Here is a 21,187-nt window from a genome sequence, read left to right as displayed (position 1 = left end):
CTTCTGCTTTAGACCTGGTAAGGAGTGATAAACAGCAGGGCTCCCCATGTCCTCTTTCAAAACTGTGTGTGGAAAGGAAGGTGGGCAAGGGGAGTTGGTCTTGAGTTTCATTCATTTGTCCAAACTTGGTCAGCAGAACGGGACAGGGAGCTTGACTTGAAAAGAGGTTGTTTTACTGATGTTTAGAACAGTGGCCACTCCTGCTCTGCTTTATGTATCCTGGTTCCTCGTTCATCTTTCCTCCATTCCACCGTGTTGATATTCACCTCCCTGGCCCAAATCTGCCTGCCTCAGGGTGAGTTTACACACCACCCGGGCTTCCAACCTGAGTGAGATGTCCCATCCCTGGGGTCTGCGGCTCCTCACTTCATTAGCGTTGCCAGTGTTTATAAAGACAGGAGATAATATTTTTAGGTTCCATTCGGAGTTTCCCGGGCAGCCTCTCTTTAAGCCACTTAGAAAGTTTAGAAAAGAAGGTCACAGAAATGTTAGATGTTTTTCCACTGAACTTTGCTTAAGCAAATGGTCTTGGGATGATTTTCAGACTCTTCTGGGCAACCGTGAAGACTGAAAATTCTTTTTCTCTTTTGTTTGTCTTACTTCACCTCTGGAAAAGCAGTGTCTTTTTTTTATTGAAATAAGCTTTATTGAGATATAATTCATATATGATATAATTCACCCATTTAGAGTGTACAAGTTAAAGAGTTTTAAAGATATTCACAGTATCGTGCAACCATTGCCATGATTTAATTCTAGAACATTTTTGTGCCTCCTAAAAGGAATGTCATCCTCATTAACAGTCAAACCTAGTCTTCTTCCCCCTCCCCCACACCCAGCCCCATGCCCTAGGAGCCACTAGCCTAATTTTGTCTTTATACATTTGCCCTTTCTGGACTTCTCTTATAAATGGAGTCATGCAATACGGGGGCTTTTATGACTGATTCTTTCACTGTTTTCAAGTTTCATTCATGTTGTAGCATGTATCGGTAACTCATCCTTTTTAAATCGCAGAATACCATTCTGTTGTATGGATATGTCCCAACTTCTGTGTCCATCCTTTGATGGACATTTGTTTGCACTTTGTATCTGTTAGAAATAATCCTGCTATGAGCATTCATGTGTACGTTTTTGTGTGAACATGTTTTCATTTTTTTTGGGTTTATGCCTAGAAGTGGAATTGCTGGTCATATAGTAACTTGATGTTTAACTATTTGTGGAACTGACAGACCGATTTCCAAACTGGCTGCAGCATTTGACATTTCTGCCAGCAAGTGTTCCAATCACTACATATCCTCACCTAGACTTGGGCATTAATGCCTGAATCATCTTCTCTTTGCTGCCCTATGCCTTCCCTCCTTCACCCCATACTTTCTTGGTGGGAAAATGATGACTCGCATTGTGATGTGGAAGTGATAAAAGGTCGAACAAGAAATTTGAGAAATGATAACCCAAGACTTGGCAGGAGAAAACCACATTTGAAAGTCTCCGGGTGATAGATAAGAGTAACCTGGGACGCAGGAATCATCTAAAAGAGGGGCATGAATGTGCGCCTTCAGTATTTTGCACGCTGACTTGGGTCAGAGTCATGCAAACTTGGAAAGTCTATACCCTGGACAGATGCTCTGTGCTGAGGGCCCGAATGCCTCCCTCCTCTTGGACACCTCTCAGAGGTGCTGCGAGGTGCTGATGGAAGTGACCTTCCAGGCTACAGAAGGTAATGAAAGAAAGTGAAAGTTAGTCACTTGGTTGTATCCGACAGAAGGTAATACTTTGCTGTTATTTCTGTCAGAGGAGAGAAGCCATGCCAACTCAATTTTGGTTCTGAGATCTGGCACATAAAAGACTTAAAGTGACCCAAAGTCTGTGAATAGTGTGATAGGGGTGTCTCCTAATTGCTCAGAATCATATGGCAGCTTACCCTGAAGTCATTGCTTAAATCACCTGCTAACTGAAATATATTGACATGAACTATCAACAAAACAGCTCCTTACAGTCCATTCCATGCTTGTCCTACTCCTAATAAAAGGTTTCTTGTATGTCTTGCTTTGTCTATATTATGCTTTCTAATATTGCTCCAAACCATAATTGGATTTAGAAAGGGGCTATTGGTATCACACATAATGTATGCTATTTGCTAAGACTTTAATCATATTGTGTTTACTCCACTGTACTTAATTCTTGTACCCAATGTTTTCATGACAGTAGTCATTCACAATACATATTTCTTACCTTTATGTTCCTATTCTTTGATTCAAGTGTATTGATTATATTCCTCTGATAGTTCTAGTTGATGAATGCTATGGCATTCCCACTAGTGGTAAAGAATCTGTCAGCCAATACAAGAGACGTGGATTCCATCCTTGGGTTGGGAATATCCCCTGGAAGAGGAAATGGCAACCCAACTCCAGTCTTCTTGCCTGGAAAATACCATGGACAGCAGAGCCTCGTGGGCTATAGTCCATGGGGTCACAAAGAGTCGGACACGACTGAGCTACGGAGCACATACACATACGTACATGTGGCATTCACACCTACCTTCATTTCTTCTCTTTCTACCATGCTTTCTATTTATTTTTGTGGTTAACCATTTATTCCTGCCATGTAGTTCATATAATCTGCCCTTGATAAAATAACAGTGACCTCAATGCTAACTGGCTGCTTTGTAATCATACCAAATGATATTTTGAGGAAAAAGATCACAATGAAAATGCAGGTTGATTTGTCTTTGTTTATTATCCTACTTTACCCATATCTTAGAGGTTGTGGATGAGTCTTCCTTAAGGCAAGATCTGAGAATGAAGTCACACTGTGGTAAAGGAGAGTAATAAAGAGCTATTGCTAGCCAGAATCTAATTTTATAGCTTTCAATCCATTATGATCATTATAAAGTGGGCATTCCATTTAGCAAGTAGGAGGCTTGCCAGAACAAAGTGACTACCAAAGGAATGGCAACGTTTTCTCCCTGGGTCTCAGGTTGGAGGTTCCATACTCCTTTGTTGATAGGATTACTTACTGTTGTAAGATTGTGGACTCTTTCTCTTGCTTTATCCCTTGTCTTTATCCCTTGCTTTCTCTCTCTCTATAGAAGGCACCCTCAAATATTAGAAAAGCACAACTTTCTAGAAGTTGAGACCGTGATGGTAAAATGACAAGGGAAGACCTGACCCCGGATGGCATTGTGCATGGAAGTGAATTCATAAGAGAACCATCAGGGAGTGACTTTTGCTATAAGGTTTTATGTTTTAAGGATGGGAATCATTCAGTGACTTTGGCTGTTTTTAAATGTTTGTGGATTTGGCAGAGTGCAAAATCTGTTTCGCCAAGTGCTTTTTTTTTTCCCTGCTAATTTTGAGGTCCATGAGTATTTTATGGGAAATTTAAATTGCATATGGGATTGCTTTATAATTTAGTCATCCATTCATCTGTATAGGACATTCGAGAAGATTGGTGAATCTTCTTAAAAATACTTAGAAGGAAAGGTTGGTATGGTCTGATGATTAAATGAGCTACAGTCCTCAAAGACTGGAGCTGATTTCAAAAGTTAATCTCTGTAACTATTAAACAGACTTAGAAAAGAGCTGGTCTCCTTTCATTTTATTATTAAACATTTGTATCTGAAAAGTGTGTATGTGTGTATATTAGACTAGACAGTTTCAAACGGAAAGAACCCTGTCAAAAGATAATAATGCCCTTTTCCAAGCATGTAGGGCTGTCTATGGTGAAGCTGGAAGTGGGCCTGATTTTACCATTACCATCTCAGATCACTTTTAATACCACATGGCTGTTTTATTCATTCCTCCATTCGTTCACCATTTCATTCATTTAGTCAATTATCCGTCCAAGTCACAGTGTTTTAAGCTTTGTGGAATTTAAAATTCGAATAGAATATGACTCCTGCCCTAGAAGGGTGGAGATTATATTTATTTGTTTTGTTTACTCGGCTGAATCTGGTCTTAGCTTCGTCATCTTTCATTGCAACACACGGGCTTTCTAGTTGCGGCATGCGTGCAGGCCTGGTTGCTGCCCGGTATGTGGGATCCTAGTTCCTCAACTAGGGCTGGAACCCTTGTCCCCCACACTATCAGGAAGATTTTTAACCACTGGACCACCAGAAAAGTCCTTGGGCTGAGGTTATTTTAAGCCAGGTAGCAAGCACTCAATCAGAAGCCTGAAACACTGACTTGAAGACAGTTTGTTAGGAGGTGCAAAGGAGGAAGTGCCTGGTTTTATCCCAGAGGCCCAGGAAGCCTTCAGGGGGTGGGGGTGGGGTGTTGGTGGTGTTTGCTGCTGTTTCCAGGTGGGTGAGTGGGAAGGGTGGAGCAAGGCTTTCCAGAAAGGTCTGAAAAGCACTTAAAATGGTGAAGCACTGGGGCCCGTTCAAGGGATACCAGCAAGTCCAGGGCTGTCAGAGAGCAGGAAAAGAAAGAGAAGCAGGGTTGAAAAATGGACAGGGGCTAATGCGAGCCATTTAGGCAATGCTTCGATTTTATCTGCTTAGCACTAAAGACTCTTAGAAGGAATTTGTTATTTCTACATCATGTTTTAAAAAAAAATGGGTTGAAATGTTTCTTATATCTCTGTTTTACTCTACAGTGTCCTTTAAAAATTTTTTTTAAATTGAAGGATAATTGCTTTACAGTATTGTGTTGGCCTCTGTCATACATCAACATTCCTCTACAGTGTCTTTCCGAGAAGTCTGTGCTTCTGTTTCATACAGGTCTGAGCTGGAGGGCCGCTTGTACAGTCCTGGCTGCGTCTTATCCAGTCTCCTCGACTTCTATGAAAAGCCCTTCAGGAGCGTTACGCTGCTGGGGTAGCAGTTGCAGACTGTGATAGTGGTGGATTTCCATCAAAGAGTCAGCATTGTGACAGAAATGTTGCTTTCCCAAATTACTTTTTTTTTTTTTTTCCGGCTGCACTGCACTTGAGATCTTAGTTCCGCAACCAGGGATTTGAACCTATGCTCCCTGAAGTAGAAGTGGAAGTGTGGCGTCTTAACCACTGGATCACCGGGGAAGTCCCTTATTTTTAAAGTAATATAAAATTTGTCTCTTCCTTTAAGTCGGAGAACTCACATGTGAGCTCTGGATAAGCATGTTGCCTGAACAAACCCGACAATAGTGACTAGGTGGCTTTTTCAAAGGCCAGCGGTCGGTGTTGGGGGAAAGTCAGAGAAGTGGAACATTAGCTGTCTATCTCTAGGCACTTTGCAGACGTTCCGGGCAGAGGAAAGCTAATCAGGAGACCTGCATGGGGAGAGAGGCGTGTTATTTAATTAGCTTTACAATGGGCTGACTTGAAGGCACGTGGTGGTTTTAATAGAGGCAGATAGATGTCCTTTCTGCAGGCCTAATTGTTGGGGAAAAGCAGGGTCTTTGTTCAGACACAGCATGAGGGCTCTGATCTCTTGGAGCCCAGGGCTGCCCTGCTTATAATTTTAGACAGAGCCATTCAGGGCTGCCCTGTAGAGAAAAGAAGAACAAGAACAGTATTGTGTGTGCAGGATCCATGCCCAAACCTCCCCAAAGTCACTAAGAAAAAAAGAGAGAGTAAGTGAGAGGACCCAGCCTTGTGCATTTTAGAGTATTTCTTCATCATTTGTTTGCTCTGGTTGTTGGAAAGGGCAGAGCTACACTTTAATCAACTTGGAGCTGAGGTGGGATGACTTAACACTCTCAGCAATCCAATTAAGTCCCCTTTCCCATTGATACGGCGTTCATCTTGCCAAATGGAGTAGGCAACTTGAGAGGAGACTCTGTGTGTTCCGTGCTGCCAGCCTTTGCCGGCCAGATGCCAGGCACGGGTGGTGCGAGAATACAAATTATGTAGTGGATGCCCCTAAATAGCAGAATCTGTGCTGCTGACTGGTGGCATGTGGAGCAAGGTGGAATGTCTTTCCTTAGGTTCAGCTGGTCAGCACAAGTGATGACATAGCAAATAGAACACTTCATCTGAATTCCAGGAGGCAAGTCGGAGCTGGGGCGGGGTGGGGGGGGGGTGGGGGTGGGGTGGGGGTGGTGGTGTGTGTGTGAGGGGGGGTGCTTTGCAGGTCCAGAATTATGTAACTAAATATGCATGAGTACAGTGCAGTTGGGCTTCCCTGATGGCTCAGTGGTAAAGAATTTGCCTGCCAATGCAGGCGACGAAGGTTGATCCCTGAGTTAGGAAGATCCCCTGGAGTAGGAAATTGCAACCCACTCCATTGGGAAATATCATTGTCCATGGGAAATCCCATGGACAGAGGAGCCTGGCGGGCTACAGTCCATGGGGGTTGCAAAGAGTTAGGCATGACTGAGCAACTGAGCACGCAAACGCAGCATAGTCAGAGATAGTCAGAAGTCCAGGTTTACAGTATAAGTTGTTAGGAAACTTCTGGCTGTCAGAAAGAAGATGGGATAACACAAGAAAAGACTTCTGAGAAGTGAATGCAGTGGTATACTGGGCATTAGTTTGGGGAGAGCTCAAGCAGCAAGACATAGGGCGTGACCTGAAGTGTGTGTGTAAGATTCTCCTAACTTGGTGACCAGCCCAAAAGCCAAATAGCGAGGCCAATTGCTTGGGATCTTATTTTGCTCAGTTTGTATGAAATCACTGAATGGATATCAAACATACAACCCAGAGCGGGGAGAACCCAGGATTCCCAGGAGTTTATTTTAGAGGGTATTTATTCCTCTCTGCATGGCTAGTATGTAACGTAGCTGTGACCATACATTTAGAACTTCCAGAACCATATTTCACATCTATGTAATGGGAATCAACCCCCTTTCTTCCAAAGGGATTGGTGTCTGGATCTGTGCGATTTATATACTCAGACTTAAAATTACATTTATTTTAATACTATATCATGACTTTAATTCCTGGAGAAGGAAATGGCAACCCACTCCAGTACTCTTGCCTGGAAAATCCCATGGATGGAGGAGCCTGGTAGGCTACAGTCCATGGGGTCGGAGAGTTGGATGCAACTGAACGACTTCATTTTCAACTTTAACTTTTCATGACTTTAGTGGGACCACTATGTCCCCATCTCTTGGATTAACTTCCATGAAAATTTTATGGTCACCAAATCCAAAGTCAACATCTTGATTTTTTAAAATGAATAATAGCTGCAAAATGTTGTTGGGTGCTTATTCTGTGGTAGATACAGTGCAAATGACTTGGCACAAATTCATTCCATCCTCAGATTAACTGTGTCAATGGGCACTGTGATCACCTGTTTTACAGGTGAAGAAACTGAGGCTAAGGCCAAGGGACTGATAGCTGTAGAAAGGTCAAGCTGATGCAAACTCTTGTCCACCTGAAGCCAAGCTTATGCCCTTAACCACTCTACCCCATGCCTCCTCAGTTCTTTTAGCGATTAAGTGCATTCCCTATAGTTAGAAAACCAAAGCCTGATAGCTAATTTGGCAAAAAAAAAAACAACAGGTCTTTGTATGGGATATATATTCTTAAATATATATATATATATAATTTTTTTTAAATGAGGACCACGTGTTTTCTTAAGTCTTTATTGAATTTGTTATAGCATTGCTTCTGGTTTATGTTTTATGCTTTGGTTCTTTGGGCACGAGGCCATGTGGGTTGTTTGGAATTGTCCCTTACCTCCACACCTCAGCTCCATCACATTTAATTAAAAAAAATACTCTCCTGGAGAGAAAATGTTTGCTCACTAAAACGGGAGTGTATGTGGATACTAGGTCTTTCCTGGGTCTGGGTTGGTGGTTGCCAGCCATCTGGTCTCTTTCAAGGCTGTGGAATTCCCTGAAAGAATAGTCCATAATCTTTTTGATTTTTCAAAATTCTGAACATTATTTAGAATTTTTAATTCCTGGAAAGGGACCTCTCCTGGGAACCTGCCACAAGAGAAAGGCCCGCCGGTTGCGCTTTCCTCCCACGTCCCCTGCCAGCTCCCCAGCCAGCTGCACAGCCTCCTCCCTGCTCCCTCCCCCTCCCCAGCGGGTCCCTGGTGGCGCTTGCTTCCACCCAAAGCCTTTGTGTGATGAAGTCTTTCAAGATGGTTTCCCCGTCTGGGGAAAACACATGTTTCTGATCAGTCTGATGAAATACACTTCCATTAAGGAATAACTTCTCTGTTTTCTACTTTCTTCCTTCTCCACCTTCCCTATCATCTCAGAGCCCCCAACACTTGAAAGTACTTCTCGGACCTGACTGATTAAATGGCGCCTTCTTGCACATCACACACACCGGCTTAGCCTCTCCCCTCTTCATCAAGGCAAAGGGAGAAAGGTTTTCATTGTACAGGAGCCAATCCAGATAGATGAGATGTGAGCCGGGTCTCTTCCACCTCATGCGTCATCACCGGGACCATCCGCTCCGTCTGACTCCTTCACTCTGGGTGATGCAATGTGCCGAGTGAGCCCAGCTGGCTCTTTGTAAGTTAAAGAAGACTTCATCTCTTTGGCCCTGAAGAACAGAGAATTAAATGGGAGCTGTCATCCCGGAGAAGAGTTGACATATCCCTTCTTGAGGTGGTTTTTCAACTGTCAACTCTATCAGTGGCATATTTGGTACATTGTAAATATGAATAATGACACTGGATACCCTGGATTTGTTTTTATGGATATATGGTCCTGTGTATTCATGAAACTCAGATTCTGTGCACGTGTTCTGGGGAACAGTACACATGCAAAAAGAGACTTTAAACAGCAAGGGACTTGAATTAGTGCTCTGCGTTCCCCTTTCTCTGTTACTAGGTTCAGCATCAGCTAAGGGAGGACTCGTATAAATTCATTATAACCCAGTGATGTGGTGAAGTGGAGGATGCTGAAGTGAAGGGAGGAGTAGATGCCTGAGTGAGATATTTGTAGGTGACAGCTTCAAAGAATATTATATTTCCTGACTAGTAAGATGTTCTCCGTGTAACACACTTCATTTTTTTCTGGGGCCAATTCTGTGTAATTAGCTTGGAGGAAGTGATGTAAAATGATGTGTGTTCCTGATTCTCATGGCAGCTAAAAGGCAATGGTGGACCCCAACCAAACCCATTTTTTCGTTGATGTCTATGGTTGAAAATCAGCCTGTTTTCTTTGACAGCATAGTCATGACCCATCAGGAGACATAACTAATTTAGTGCAAGGAGGTGTCCTCTGCCATGGTCCAGCCAGCCAGAGAGGTCAGGCATCTCTCTCTGTCTTTGTGCCACCTGCTAGGTGGTAACAGCTCAGTTGACTTTCCCTATCTTGTCCTTCCCAATCTCCTTCCAACACATCCCCTATTTCACCAGAGGGGGTGCTATAGTATGGTCAGACAATTTTTTAAAAATGCATTGTTTCTGGGGACCTGACAAATTACAGTAAATTTGAGAAGGTGAAAGGGATGACACTGGACTCCCTATGAAGTGTCTAGCTCTTCTTCCTCACAAAGATGGAGAAAACTGGGTTCATCTCACGTATTCTCTTATCTGAGTAATGGATACAGGGACTCTGAATCTTACCTTCATGATAATCAGTGAAATAAAAGATGCAACTTAAGTTCAGGAATTTCTGAAGACTGTTTCTGACAATATGAACAGTATGCTGTATATAAATTCAGACCAATGACAAAATGACTGGTTTGTTTTTGTGGTTAAGCCAAACGCCATTTATTTTTTCACAAACAACTATATCCATGAATACTCATATGAAAAATAAAATGAATATGGTGACCTTAGCAATATTTTCCTTTAAGGGCATCAGAGGCAAGTGACGAGAACAGGAGAGTTAAACTTGATAAAGACCTTTTCAGTTAAAAAGAGTCACCTGTTTACCTCTTTATCTTAATCATTGGGTAACTTTGAGTCTCACATTAGACTGAAAAAAGAAGACTGATATTTGAGTTCAGAGATCTGTATTTGAAATTTTAGGAAGTTGTTTGTTAATTAAATAATTGCTGACATTTATTGAGCTCCCACTGTCTTGAGCTGAGCACCGGAGGTGACGACCAACTAATGGCCGTCTTTAGGGAGTGTAGGAGGCAGACATACATACTGAAATATTCCTTTGGGGTGTTCTGGGCACTAGAGGGCACCTCGTGGCGGTGGGGTGGAAAATTCTTTGCATAAAGAAAGTGCTCATGTCTGAGAAAGACTGAGAAATGCCCTCTGTGTTTGGTTTTCCTCTTGACCTTCCATTGCATCTTCTGTGCAGCTTCCTCCTTTCTGCTCTGAATCCTCTTCCAGCTTGGACCACCATTGATTTGTTTGATTGTTATTCCTTGACTATTGGCCGTGCAGGTCAATGAAATCAACTCAGGCAAGGTACCAGATACAAGACCAGGCCTCAGTTTCATTTTGGAAACTTGGAGATTTAAGTCCCAGAATGACAAGGACATAGAAATGCTGTGACAGTAACTTTCTGTGTTCCCCCTCACCCATCCTCCCACCGTTGTCAGAAAGGTGCCCTGTCCTGCTTCCTCTGGTAGCATCTCCCCTTTTCCTCTTAGAGCTGGTCTTCTTCTACTGCCACCTGCTTCCTCTGCCTAACTTGCAGTGTCGAGAACAGAATGAGTATTGCCATTTCCTACTCCACCCCACCTCCTCTCCTTCATCTCTAGGGTGGTAAAGGTTAGTCCTTTGGGGCAATTGACTTGGCATTTCCAAATGAAAGGGGGAAAAGAAAAGGGAAGATGCCACAATAAAATTATCTTAATTTAAGGTTCAGACTACAACTGCAGAGAACATCTGTTTTGAGGCCTTGTGTTGTCTTTGTAACCCAAGGGAAAAGAAGGGTGAGATCAGATGGGGGGACCCTTAGCCTTCCACCAGATGAAACCACCTGCAGTCTGGTTGGGGGGGCTCAGGATCCTGTTTTCCTGGGGTTCCGAGCTCCCCACCAGGAGCCTGGTTCTCTGCTCCAGCCATGATATCAAAGAACACTGGTTCTTCCACCATTTTTGCACATGCCATAGTACCTCTCCATCCTCTAGGGACCAATTTAGGACAGTTTACATTAGAATTCACACTTAACGCTACATGAACCCATCGGCTCCATGGTAGCCCGCATTCTGCATGACCCAGGCCCAGTCGGGGCCAAAATTCCAAGACAGGTGCTCAGTTCACCTCAAGGAAAGGAACTGTGGTGTGGAAAGAACCTCAGATCCTGTAGCCTTGATTGGCAGCTCCTCACCACCTTCTGTGTGAGCAGAAGTCTGAGCTGCTGCGAGAGAAGTACGTGCTGTCTGAACTGGTAGATTTTCAAATGTCGCCTGGTCTGTGGATGAGGCCCATCCATCCCACATTGTTGGGGCTGCAGATGCAGCTGAATGGGTCGTAATTACAGCCTAAAGAAACGGCAGACAGCGATGAGCCAGCCCAGACCCTTTCTCTCCTTAAGCCCATGCCAAGCTGTCTCCCGCAGGGAATGCTAGTGTGGTTACCCTGAAGCGTGCATGCCCGAAGTCAACACATCCAGGGCAGAGGAGACTGTTAGATTTCCAGAAATTGAGTCTGAGCATCTCTCTGTTCCTATGTATGCTGTATCCTGCTTCGTTTCTCAAGGGTGTCTGCGAACAGACCAAACCGAATGACAGTGAGTGACTTGCCCTGCAGTGTGGTATCTATAAACCCAAGGAGATGCCCAAGCCGTGAAATGACCATCTTTTCTGAACTGTTTGACCTTGGGCAGAATGACTTATTTGCTCAGAGTCATTTTTTCCTCTGGAGATAGCAGGGCTGAGAGTCCGTCTAACTACAACATGTGATGAAGCCAAGACCTAAGGTTTTGTCTCCAAAGAGGCATCACAAACATGATATTCCTTCTGAACCAGACATACAGCTTTGCTGTGACTTTTAAATACAAGTCTGCAGTTTCCTCTCTCGACCAGGCAGTACTGGAATATCTAAAGCGAGGTCCAAGTTGGGCAGGTTCTGAGGGAGTTGGTTGGAGAGATTTTTTAAAATTAGATATGATCGTTCTCCTAATCTGTCCATAAGACAGTTCAGGTAAATCGAGGGTCTACCTTACTCTGCAAAGGGGGTGGCCATGGAGAAGATTTTTCTGTGTGATTTCTCCTATGTCCTACCATCTATGTGCGTGTATGCTCAGTAGCTCAGTTATGTCTGACTCTTTGAGACCCTGTGGACTGTAGCCCACCAGGCTCCTCTGGGATGTCGCAGGCAATACTGGAGCTGGTTGCCATTTCCTACTCCAGGGGGATCATCCGTACTCAGGAATCAAACACACATCTCCTGCATTAGCAGGCAGATTCTTTACCACTGCCTGACCTGGGAAGCCCATCCTACCGTCTATTGGCTCTTAAAAGCAGTAAGAGTGATTAAACTTTATTTGAGCTCTTTTTCCTGACCTAGGCACCGTGCTAAATTCTTTCCTGCATTATCTCATGTAATCCTCCAAGCAACCTCACTTTCAACAGGGAAGGACTGAGGTTTGGGATTGTTTAAAGGACTTCTGTGGAGTAATTCAGCCGGTGAGTGGGGTCAAGCTGGAATTTCAGTCTGAGTCTTATTCCAGAGTTTGCACTACTCAGGCTCCTCTTGGTTTTATCCTGGAAAACTTTCCCAGAGCAAACAGGCCCCACGTCCTCCCCTCTCCGCAGCCCGCCCTCTCCTCCCGGCTTCCCCCCTTACTTATCGCTCATTGTTTATTGTACCTTCTAAACAATAGTTAATGAGTCTGTATTACACGGTCAGGGGAGAGCCAGCCGTGATTTTTATTCCCTGAAACAGGGATGAGGTTGTTACACAAAAAGGTTAAGTGGCTTCGTGAGGTCACAGAGCCAGCCTGCAGTCAGCGACAGCCCAGCTTGAGTCCCCTACTAGGGTTCCTGAACTGACCCTAAGGCCTTTGGGCATCCGAGTTTAATTAAGAGAGTTCTTTTCATTTTCTCCAGTTTTCCATTTTATGGCAGCTTGATAACGGTAGATATGGAAGCCCCAGGCATCTTTCTCCCTGTAGGGTGCTTTTCAGTGACTCAACTTATCACAGAGAAACCACTTGCTTTAGAGTTAAGCTTTAGAAGCCTGTTTCTGTGTTCGACAGGGTGACTGTTGCCTTTTTTTTCTCAGAGAAAAACAACCACAAACGCAAAGCGGGAAGGTTGTTAATTGAAAAAAAATTTTTTTTTTTTCAATCTTACATTTAAACCAGTAAATCATCTGTGAGTCATAAACTTGCTCTGGATTAGCCGTTAGCGGTCTGGATGTTTTTGCACCTACCTTTAATAAAGCGTAGTTTAGCTTACAACTCTGAGATTCTTCAGTTTTTGGTCAAGATTCGAGAAATAGACAATTTATTCCACTACACTTTGGAGAGGGACAATCTTCAGGATCCTCCAGGATTGTCTAAAATTAGGTGTATTTTTGTATTTATTTTTTATTGATACTGGAGTACAGTGGAGGGAGAAGGATAAAAGAGAAACTTTATGTGTTTTACATACTCCATGTTTCTGAGGGAGTTCTTATAAAAAGTGACTGTTTTCTTGGTGTCATTAATGTCTGACTCCACACCCCTGCCCCTCAATGCCTGATGTCTCTTCTGAACCCTTCTGGCATGATATCTCTAGTTTGAGGAATTTCAGCGCTTGCTGGGTGTAATTCCCTAAGTTTTGGGAATGTTTGAAGATACAATTCTGTTTTCTCTCAGGTGTAGGAAGAACAGACTGCTGCATTACAAGCAAAAACAAAGTCATTCCTGGTTGATTTCTCTTGAGTGCCTTAAGAAGCAGATAGGGTCTTGAAACAACCTGCCCAAGGGGCTGGAAGGCAAAGCTCAGCTGACCTTGTTTTATTAATGGGAGAACTGAGGCACTAATGAACCAGAGTGGACAGGAGTGCTGGGGAATAGAGCTTGTGATCAGCCAAGCCAAAGGTCAGACCTAGAGGTAGGTCTGCATTTGTTTAGCTCATTTTCACAAGCCCTAAGTATCAAACTCACTCAACCTTTGTATTGAGAAGCTTTGGTGGCAAAGTAAAAGTCCCTAGTGACCAGGGAGGTGAGAGTTCACTCCTTACTTACTTGTGTGTGTGCTCAGTCTTTTGTGTGTGTGTGTGTCTGACTCTTTGCAACCCCATGGAATGTAACCCTCTATGTTCCTCCTCTGTCCATTGGATTATCCTGGCAAGAATACTGGAGTGGGTTGCCATTTCCTCCCCCAGGAGATCTTCCCTACCCAGGGATTGAACCCATGTCTCCTGCGGCTCCTTCATCTACAGGCACATTCTTTACCACCTGAGCCACCTGGGAAACCTGATAGTTCACAATTCAATGAGTATTTATTGAGTGTCTACAATGTGTCAGGCACCATGCAAGGCACTGTTTTTTAGGATATAGTAAGATACAAAGTGGAGGGCATGGCAACCCACTCCAGTATTCCTGCCTGGAGAATCCCCATGGACAGAGGAGCCTGGCAGGCTACAGTCCATGAGGTCGAAAAGAGTCAGACTCAACTGAGTGACTAAGCACAGTACACATGATACAAATATCATCTCAAGTCCATAGGAACATTTAGAAAAAAATCAGCTTGTGTCCTACAGAGAATAATGATTTCATTTATCGAAATTATCAATTAACAAAGTGGGATCATTGCAGGCCTGATTGGGTTACTCAAATCCCAAATATGTAGAAAATACTATAACTCTGTCCATATTAAGTGCTCCTTGTCCTTAGGGAAGTTTCATTCAGATGGGAGGTTGGATGTATAACTTCTGCTAACATCAATATTCACAACTGGCCTCCTGCAGGGTAACTTTCCTGGAAGTCGGTGGTGGCCCCTGGCTATCTCCCAAACCCCATTCCCTGATTTGCACAGTCAAACCTTTCAAGCTTCTGGGCTTCAGGACTGGGTTATAAAGGATGACTGACAAGTTGAGCTGTCGTCATTGAGGAATTGAAGGAATAAACTTCCCCCACTGCTGGAGTGGACAGTGTTTTTGGATCTATCATGGCAGGCTCTTTGAGTGTCTAATTTGCAGGGATGGGGGTGGTTAGCAGTGTTTAGGCTAGCCTGGAAAGAAAGCTGAGAAAAGGACTGAGGGAGAGACAGGACTTGCTCTGAGAAAGCTGCATTTGAAATAGAATACTCACACCTGGATTTAAAAAAATGCCAGCATTTCCTTAACATAACATTGATAAAACAAAATTCCCCAAAGCAACTCCTGATTTGCACAGTTCTTTTTGCTGATGTATTCACAGTGGGTAAGGCGGGATTGGTTCAAGATCTCTTGCTTGGCTGCTCATTTGAATGTGCAAATGCACAATTCATTCATGCGCTGTTTCCCCCAGCTTTTCCCAGGATCTGATGGGTCTGTTCTTGTCATCTGGGGGCCAGCGCTGTTTTCTCATACCTTTTGGAAACACAGCTGGATGACAACAATCCTTCGTCTATCAGGCTTACCCCCGTACAAATACTTTACTCTGCAGAGTCACTGGAAGACGAGCATAATCTGAAGTTTGAACCAGGAGCCCGAGATTTGAGCTTTATCTTCTCTTCCTGGCTCCTTCCCTCTCTGGCTGTGGGAAACCTGTAAATTACTATACTTCAAGAGGACAAAACTGGAGTTAGATGAGGTAAGCAGGTGTGTTAAGACTTATCAGAGGCTGAGGTTACAGTTATAACCGTGTGGTGGGAGTTAAACATATGCTTAGAAATCAGGAAACAGGATTAAAAATAGCTTCCTCTGAGGTTGTTCAGAGAGATTTATGTTTACTCTTTTAGTTCATCAAAGATAGGTATCAATGCCTGGCTCCCTATACATGTATGTGTGTCTAGGTGTGCACCTCAGTGTCTACTGCTTGATTTGTTAATTAGGACCACCTCTCTCCGTTTATAACCAATGCGCCAGTGGCAAGCTATTAATTATGCAGGGGTCATGTTAGGGTATCCTAAGTGTCTGGGCTTCCCAAATAGAAAAGGGGGCTGAAATTGTGATTCTGTCATGGCTGTGAATGATGTACTTCAGAAACTTCAAACCACAGAGCTGTGCATCATGTTTTAGACAGTGGCAATAGGAGGATTGTCAGTTTTATCTAGCAGAGGAGAATTTGTGAAAGAAAACACAAAATTTTGGCCAGTGGTGACATAATTAGAGGAATAGAAGTAGGGAAACTGGAAGTTCAAGGAAGCCCAGGACTGGATTCCAGTTTGGGGCCCCAGTTCTTGACTTTCCTAATACTATAGAAGTCGTTGGGCCTTTCTTTTGGGGTCTCCAGGAGGCAGCCTTGGGCTCCATCCGTACCAGTGGCAGCTAGATTCTTATCAAGGGCAGCTCATTTCTTAATTGATCTCTTAACGATGACGCGGGTGGGCTCTGGGAAAATCGAAGGCTCCTCCAGCAATACAGCCCCGATCCCTGAGTCACTAAGCGGCCGGAGTCCAGTATTCCCAGAGCCCTTTGAGGACGCTGGCTCGGAGCCCCTTGCTCGCACGCACGCCCCTCCAGCCGCTGCCTCACGTCCTGTGTGTCAGTCTTTGTGAATGAATGATGGACACGCACTTGGAAAACTATGCCGCTCCCGGGAGGGGGCGGGAGCGGGTGACCAAGTCCTCAAGAATGTGTGGAGAATCAGACGGACTTTCCCAAACTGCCGGGGTGGCCCGGGCACCAGCCAGCCCGCCCGCTCCGGGCTCTTCTCCCCTAGGTAGGGGGCTCCGCGGCCCGCCGGCTCCGCGCGCGGCTCCCAGGCGACCTGGCCGCAGAGCGCGGAGAGCCGAGGGCACGGCGGGCACGGAGGGCCCTGAGCTCCGCCCCGCTTCCTTTCGGTTTGGGCCGTGGCTGGTGATTGGCCGAGGGTCTCGGGCCCCGCCTCCCGGCCGCGCCCGCCTCTCGTCGCCCCGCCCCTGAGTCTCCCTCCTCCCGCCAGGCAGAGATCCTGGGGGTGGGGCCCGGGCGCGCAGATCCTCGGCCGGGGCCCGGCGCCGCGAGCTACGCCCCAAAGAGGAGGGGAGAGCGCGCGGGCGAGGGAGGGAGTCGGCTCTGGAGGGCGAGGGCGAGCGCAGGCGGCTGCCCGCGGAGAGGAGGGAGCCGGGCGCGGACGAGGAGGGAGCCGGCGGGGCGCAGGCGAGGCGGGACCCGGCGCGCGCGCACTTTCCCGCAAAGTGCTAACTACCCCGGAGAGAGTTCCGGGCGCTCACCTTCTGGGCGAGGGACAAAGTCAGCGGAAATTTGAGATTTTAAAGAAGAAGGTCCGATTCCCCCCGTCCCCTTTCCCCTGTTACTCATTCCCATTAAAAAGAAAAACAAGAATAACAGCAAACTCGCTCTAGCCCCGTCTGTCCCCTCTCCCCACTCCTGGCACCATGAAGGCGGCCGTCGATCTCAAACCGACTCTCACCATCATCAAGACGGAAAAAGTGGATATGGAGCTTTTCCCCTCCCCGGGTGAGTGGTGACTGCCAAGACCCCCACCCCAGCCCTCGGCCTCTGGCCTGGGTCCCCTCCACTTCTCCCCCTGTGATCTTCCCTTCCAGGCAAGTGGTGCGTTTCTGCCCCAGCTGCTAAGCAGGCGATGCTGGTGGCAGCTGGAAAGATGTAGACAGGAGGAAGAGCTGGACTGTTGGTGGCCCGATACCCCTTTTGGGGGGTGGGGGGCGGGTGGTATTTATTTTCACAGCTGTGTTTTTGTGAGTAGTGGGAAAAAGCTTTTAGAATGTCCAGCACCCCCATTCCTGCTTTCTTATTTTTCCAAATGAGCGGGAACCCTCTGGCCTTATTCTTTAACGTTAGTGAGGGTGGACTCTGCCGCTTAGGACATCATCCCCTGACCCTGCCGACATCGCCCAGAGTTGGAGCTAGATGGAGAGCCCTGGGGAGTAAGTGCCCAAAGGGTGTCTAACTGGCTGGCCTTCAAGCACATTTTCAAATGTCCTGCCTTCCTGAGCTCGCCTGTCACATGTTCCTTTGCTGTCTAGTGTCTCTTTTCGGGGTTGAGGGTATGGAGATGGACGCAGAGCTGAAATGATCATCTTAACTCCGGGAAACATCCCCATTCTGTTTATTCAGGTTACTTCATACATCTTTCTAATCTGCCATTAATGTGTCCCTTGCTACCTAAGATCTGTGAGAAGAGGGAAAACCTCCCAACACCAAACGTGATTTTGGGTCTTTGGTTGGTGTGTTATCCAGCTCTTGGATTTGCAGAAGAAAGGGATAGGAAAGAAATTTCAGTTTGTCTTAGACACAGTTTTTTCTGCTAAGCAGTTTAATGGACTCTGGCACTCTAGAATTTCTGGAATAAATGCAGTTTGAGAAGAAAAGTTGCTTTCTTTCAGGATAGGAACTGCCAGCTGTCCTTAAGAGCTTCATGATTTTGGAGGTAAAGGTATATAGAAAGATGTAGAGGGACAAGCTGATGTTTTTGGAAAATAATTAATCGCAGTAACAGGCAGCTCTGTTGTATCTGATGATCAATAAGTTCAGCGGCTGCTCCTGGTTCTTTTGCCTCCACCGTAATTAGTTGCTTATTTTAACCCTTTCTTAATCTGTTTAAACTTTCAACACAAGCCAAGCTGAATTTTGTCATTCGAAGATCTTTCAGAGACCTTAATGAAGACATAGCGGTGGGTGGTGACTTCTCTTAGACCCCCTAAAACTCAAGCCCAGGGTTTCTGGGTTGCTCCCTGGGAGGTACAGAAAGACTAAGACTGTTATCACAGAGATGCTGAGATGAACTAGAACCTCGGAGACATTTCAGGCACAGAGAGCTACAGTTTAGAAATGATGCTGGTGTGATGGTGGCCTTGGGGGCAGGGGGCGGGGGCAGTGTTAAAGAAGCCAGAATAAATTCTCTTAGTCCCAATTGATGCTAACCGTTTATAGAGGAAGTGAAAGGAGAGTTCCCAGCAAAGACAGATCTCAACTAATGCCTCCTTTTCCTAAGTATGGCTTGTTTATATGTGTGTTTATGGGGAAGAGACAGATTTGGTTGTCTGGGAAATAGCGTGTGGATCTGTCAGTTCAGAAACCTACAGTGGATTTGGCTTGCTGGGAAGGAAAAAGGGCCCCCTAGCAACACATGTTTTAGATCACAGTAAACAGCGGAAGCATTTTGGGGGAGTGTTTTAGTAAATATTAGAGGTTTTAAGTAGATGATGCTGTTCTGTTGGTTATTGATAAAAATAAATCCTGAGCGAGTAACTGTTCTTAGCTTTCCTATCTGTAAGATGGGAACAGTGAGCATTATGCTGCAGTCCTCACCATTATAATAAGCAAATTTACAGTGTCCGTCCTTTGCAAAATGGTTTACATGCCTCTGATCCGATTTTGTCAACAGCCTTCAGTACAACAAAATTTCAGCTGATCGAAGAAATTGGGAAGTCTTCAGCCATTCATTGTAATGAGATTTGATTTCTGGCGCTATCTTGGGAAAACTAAATAGAGAATCTTGAAAATACAGAGCGAATATAATATCTAAATTTGAGTTCGTTTTCTTTTCTGGAGGGTTAGTAGCATATATGTGACTATTATACCCATACCTCAGAAAGGGAAATAGAGGCACAGAGAAGGTAGGTTACTTACCTAAGAATGTCTGGTGAGCCAGCAGCTCAAGTGAAATATATCCCCGTTTCTACCTTCTCAGTGTACAGAGTTGCCTTGAGTAACACTGCAAGTTGCTTCTGTAAAGCTTGGCAGAGAAACTTCAGTTGAGACTTGAACTTGCAGGTGCAGGGGTGCAGGAAGCACTGGCCAGGGCTGCTGGCTTTTGTTGGTGGGAAAAGACACTCACTGGCAAAGTGGGGATTTGCTTTGCCTATAAGACCGTACAGGACATTTTAAAAGTTTAACTTCTCATAGCATGGCTTTGTGTCTACAGCTGTGACTTAAATGTTTGCCAGACTGATTCTTTGGCTTGTTTAGTTTCTTACATGTGGAGACAACTATTTGGGGGAACTTAACTGGTTTCATTCATTAGACCTGCTATCACCTCTGTGCCCCTCCGCCCGGCGCAATGTATGAGAGCTGGAGAGAGAGGCAGGAGGGAGGTGGGTGTCCCTGCAGGAGCCCAGGGTTATTTGCCAATCTCAGTGGCTAGGGTCTGATCAAGAACTTTTATTCACTTTTATTCTGGATTGAGGCCTCATTCGAGTTTTGACAGCTTTTAGGGCCAAATGAACATATACTTGGAAATAACACTGGCGTTGAACTTACCTTGTAAGTGTAAAGTTGCATATATCACTTTGATTGTAATACATGATTGCTGGGTTCTCGGAGCTTAAATGGGTTAAAACAAACACGACCACAGAGAGTCTGTGGCGTTCCCACCTGGTGTGGAGTTTGCTGAGAAGGGGTGGAGGCCAGGTGCCAAAGCAAATACATCCCAGCCGCTTAATTTTTTCTCTCCTTCCCCACTTCACCTTCTTGGTGAGGTGAGCAGTAATGCTCAGAGAAGAGAGGAATTCTGATTCTGAATGTTTGGTCTTTTACAAGATTGAAAGCATCAGCCCCCTTCCTACCCTAGAAAAGGCTGCCCATCCCTCTGACCTGTTTTGCCTTAGGAGACAGGAAGAAGCTCCCTCTGTTCCCAGTGCCTTCGGTCAGTCTTTGTAACTTCAACTGTGCAGACAAAAAACGCAGAGCTGCCTTGCTCTTAGGATAACTCTTTCACCGTGTTTCCAGACCCCCACGGAGCATTCTCCTTTCCGAGCAGGGTCTCTGGAACCAACTTGTGTAATTTTGAATCTCAGTTGTGCCACTTACTAGTTTTGTGACTTTGAACAAAATCTCTCTGTTCCAGCTCCTGCAGCTGTCAGATGAGTACGATCACCGTTCTACCTCATAGGGTTGATGGAAATAAATCTGTTACTGTATGCATATCTTAAAACAGTGCTGATCTGTAATAACAGCACAAAATGACCTTGGTGACTGTAGAGTTGGGGGGGTGGGGGGGTAGCTTGAAGTGTTTTATAGAGGCTACAGCGGTCTTACGCACCTCCCCTAATCTCTTACTTGAGAGGGAAAGAAGACTGAAGTTAGAGAGGACCTTTTCACCTGCCTCCCTGAGATCTCACACTCTATTCTGTGTCCCCAACAGCAAACTCAGTGAACCAGAGGACGCTCAGAGTGTCAGGGCATCTCTGGGGCTTGGCTGTCAGTTACAGGCTCAGGGACTCAGTTACTGTGGGTGATGGAGGTTGTCAGTGCTGCCTGGGAGCAGAGGCCAGGGCACATTTGTAGGGTTGATGGAAATGCAGAGATTTTCAGTTGTGAAGGGTTGAGAGAAAAGCATCATGTCCAGTTATT

General features: G+C 45.2%; 1 protein-coding gene across 5 annotated transcripts in view; it reads left to right on the top strand.

Annotated features, from left to right (window-relative positions):
- The window catches only part of ETS1 (ETS proto-oncogene 1, transcription factor), a 138,739-nt gene that overhangs the window by 46,976 nt on the left and 70,576 nt on the right, over positions 1 to 21,187 (top strand). Inside the window, exon 1 of one of the 5 annotated variants that reach the window (XM_025286400.3) lies at positions 16,847 to 17,329. The exons of 3 other annotated variants lie outside the window; for them this stretch is intronic. In XM_025286400.3, coding sequence (XP_025142185.1) covers positions 17,248 to 17,329 — 82 coding nt within the window. In that variant the 5' untranslated portion in view covers positions 16,847 to 17,247. Of the gene's footprint in view, positions 1 to 16,846; positions 17,330 to 21,187 lie in introns of those variants that run through there. One more of the 5 variants, XM_006072375.4, reaches the window with a different exon arrangement.

The sequence above is a fragment of the Bubalus bubalis genome, chromosome 5 (genome assembly GCF_019923935.1).
Source record: "Bubalus bubalis isolate 160015118507 breed Murrah chromosome 5, NDDB_SH_1, whole genome shotgun sequence".
Lineage (NCBI taxonomy): Eukaryota > Metazoa > Chordata > Mammalia > Artiodactyla > Bovidae > Bubalus > Bubalus bubalis.
Note: the sequence above shows the minus strand (reverse complement) of the source record. Positions and strands in the feature narration are given on the sequence as shown.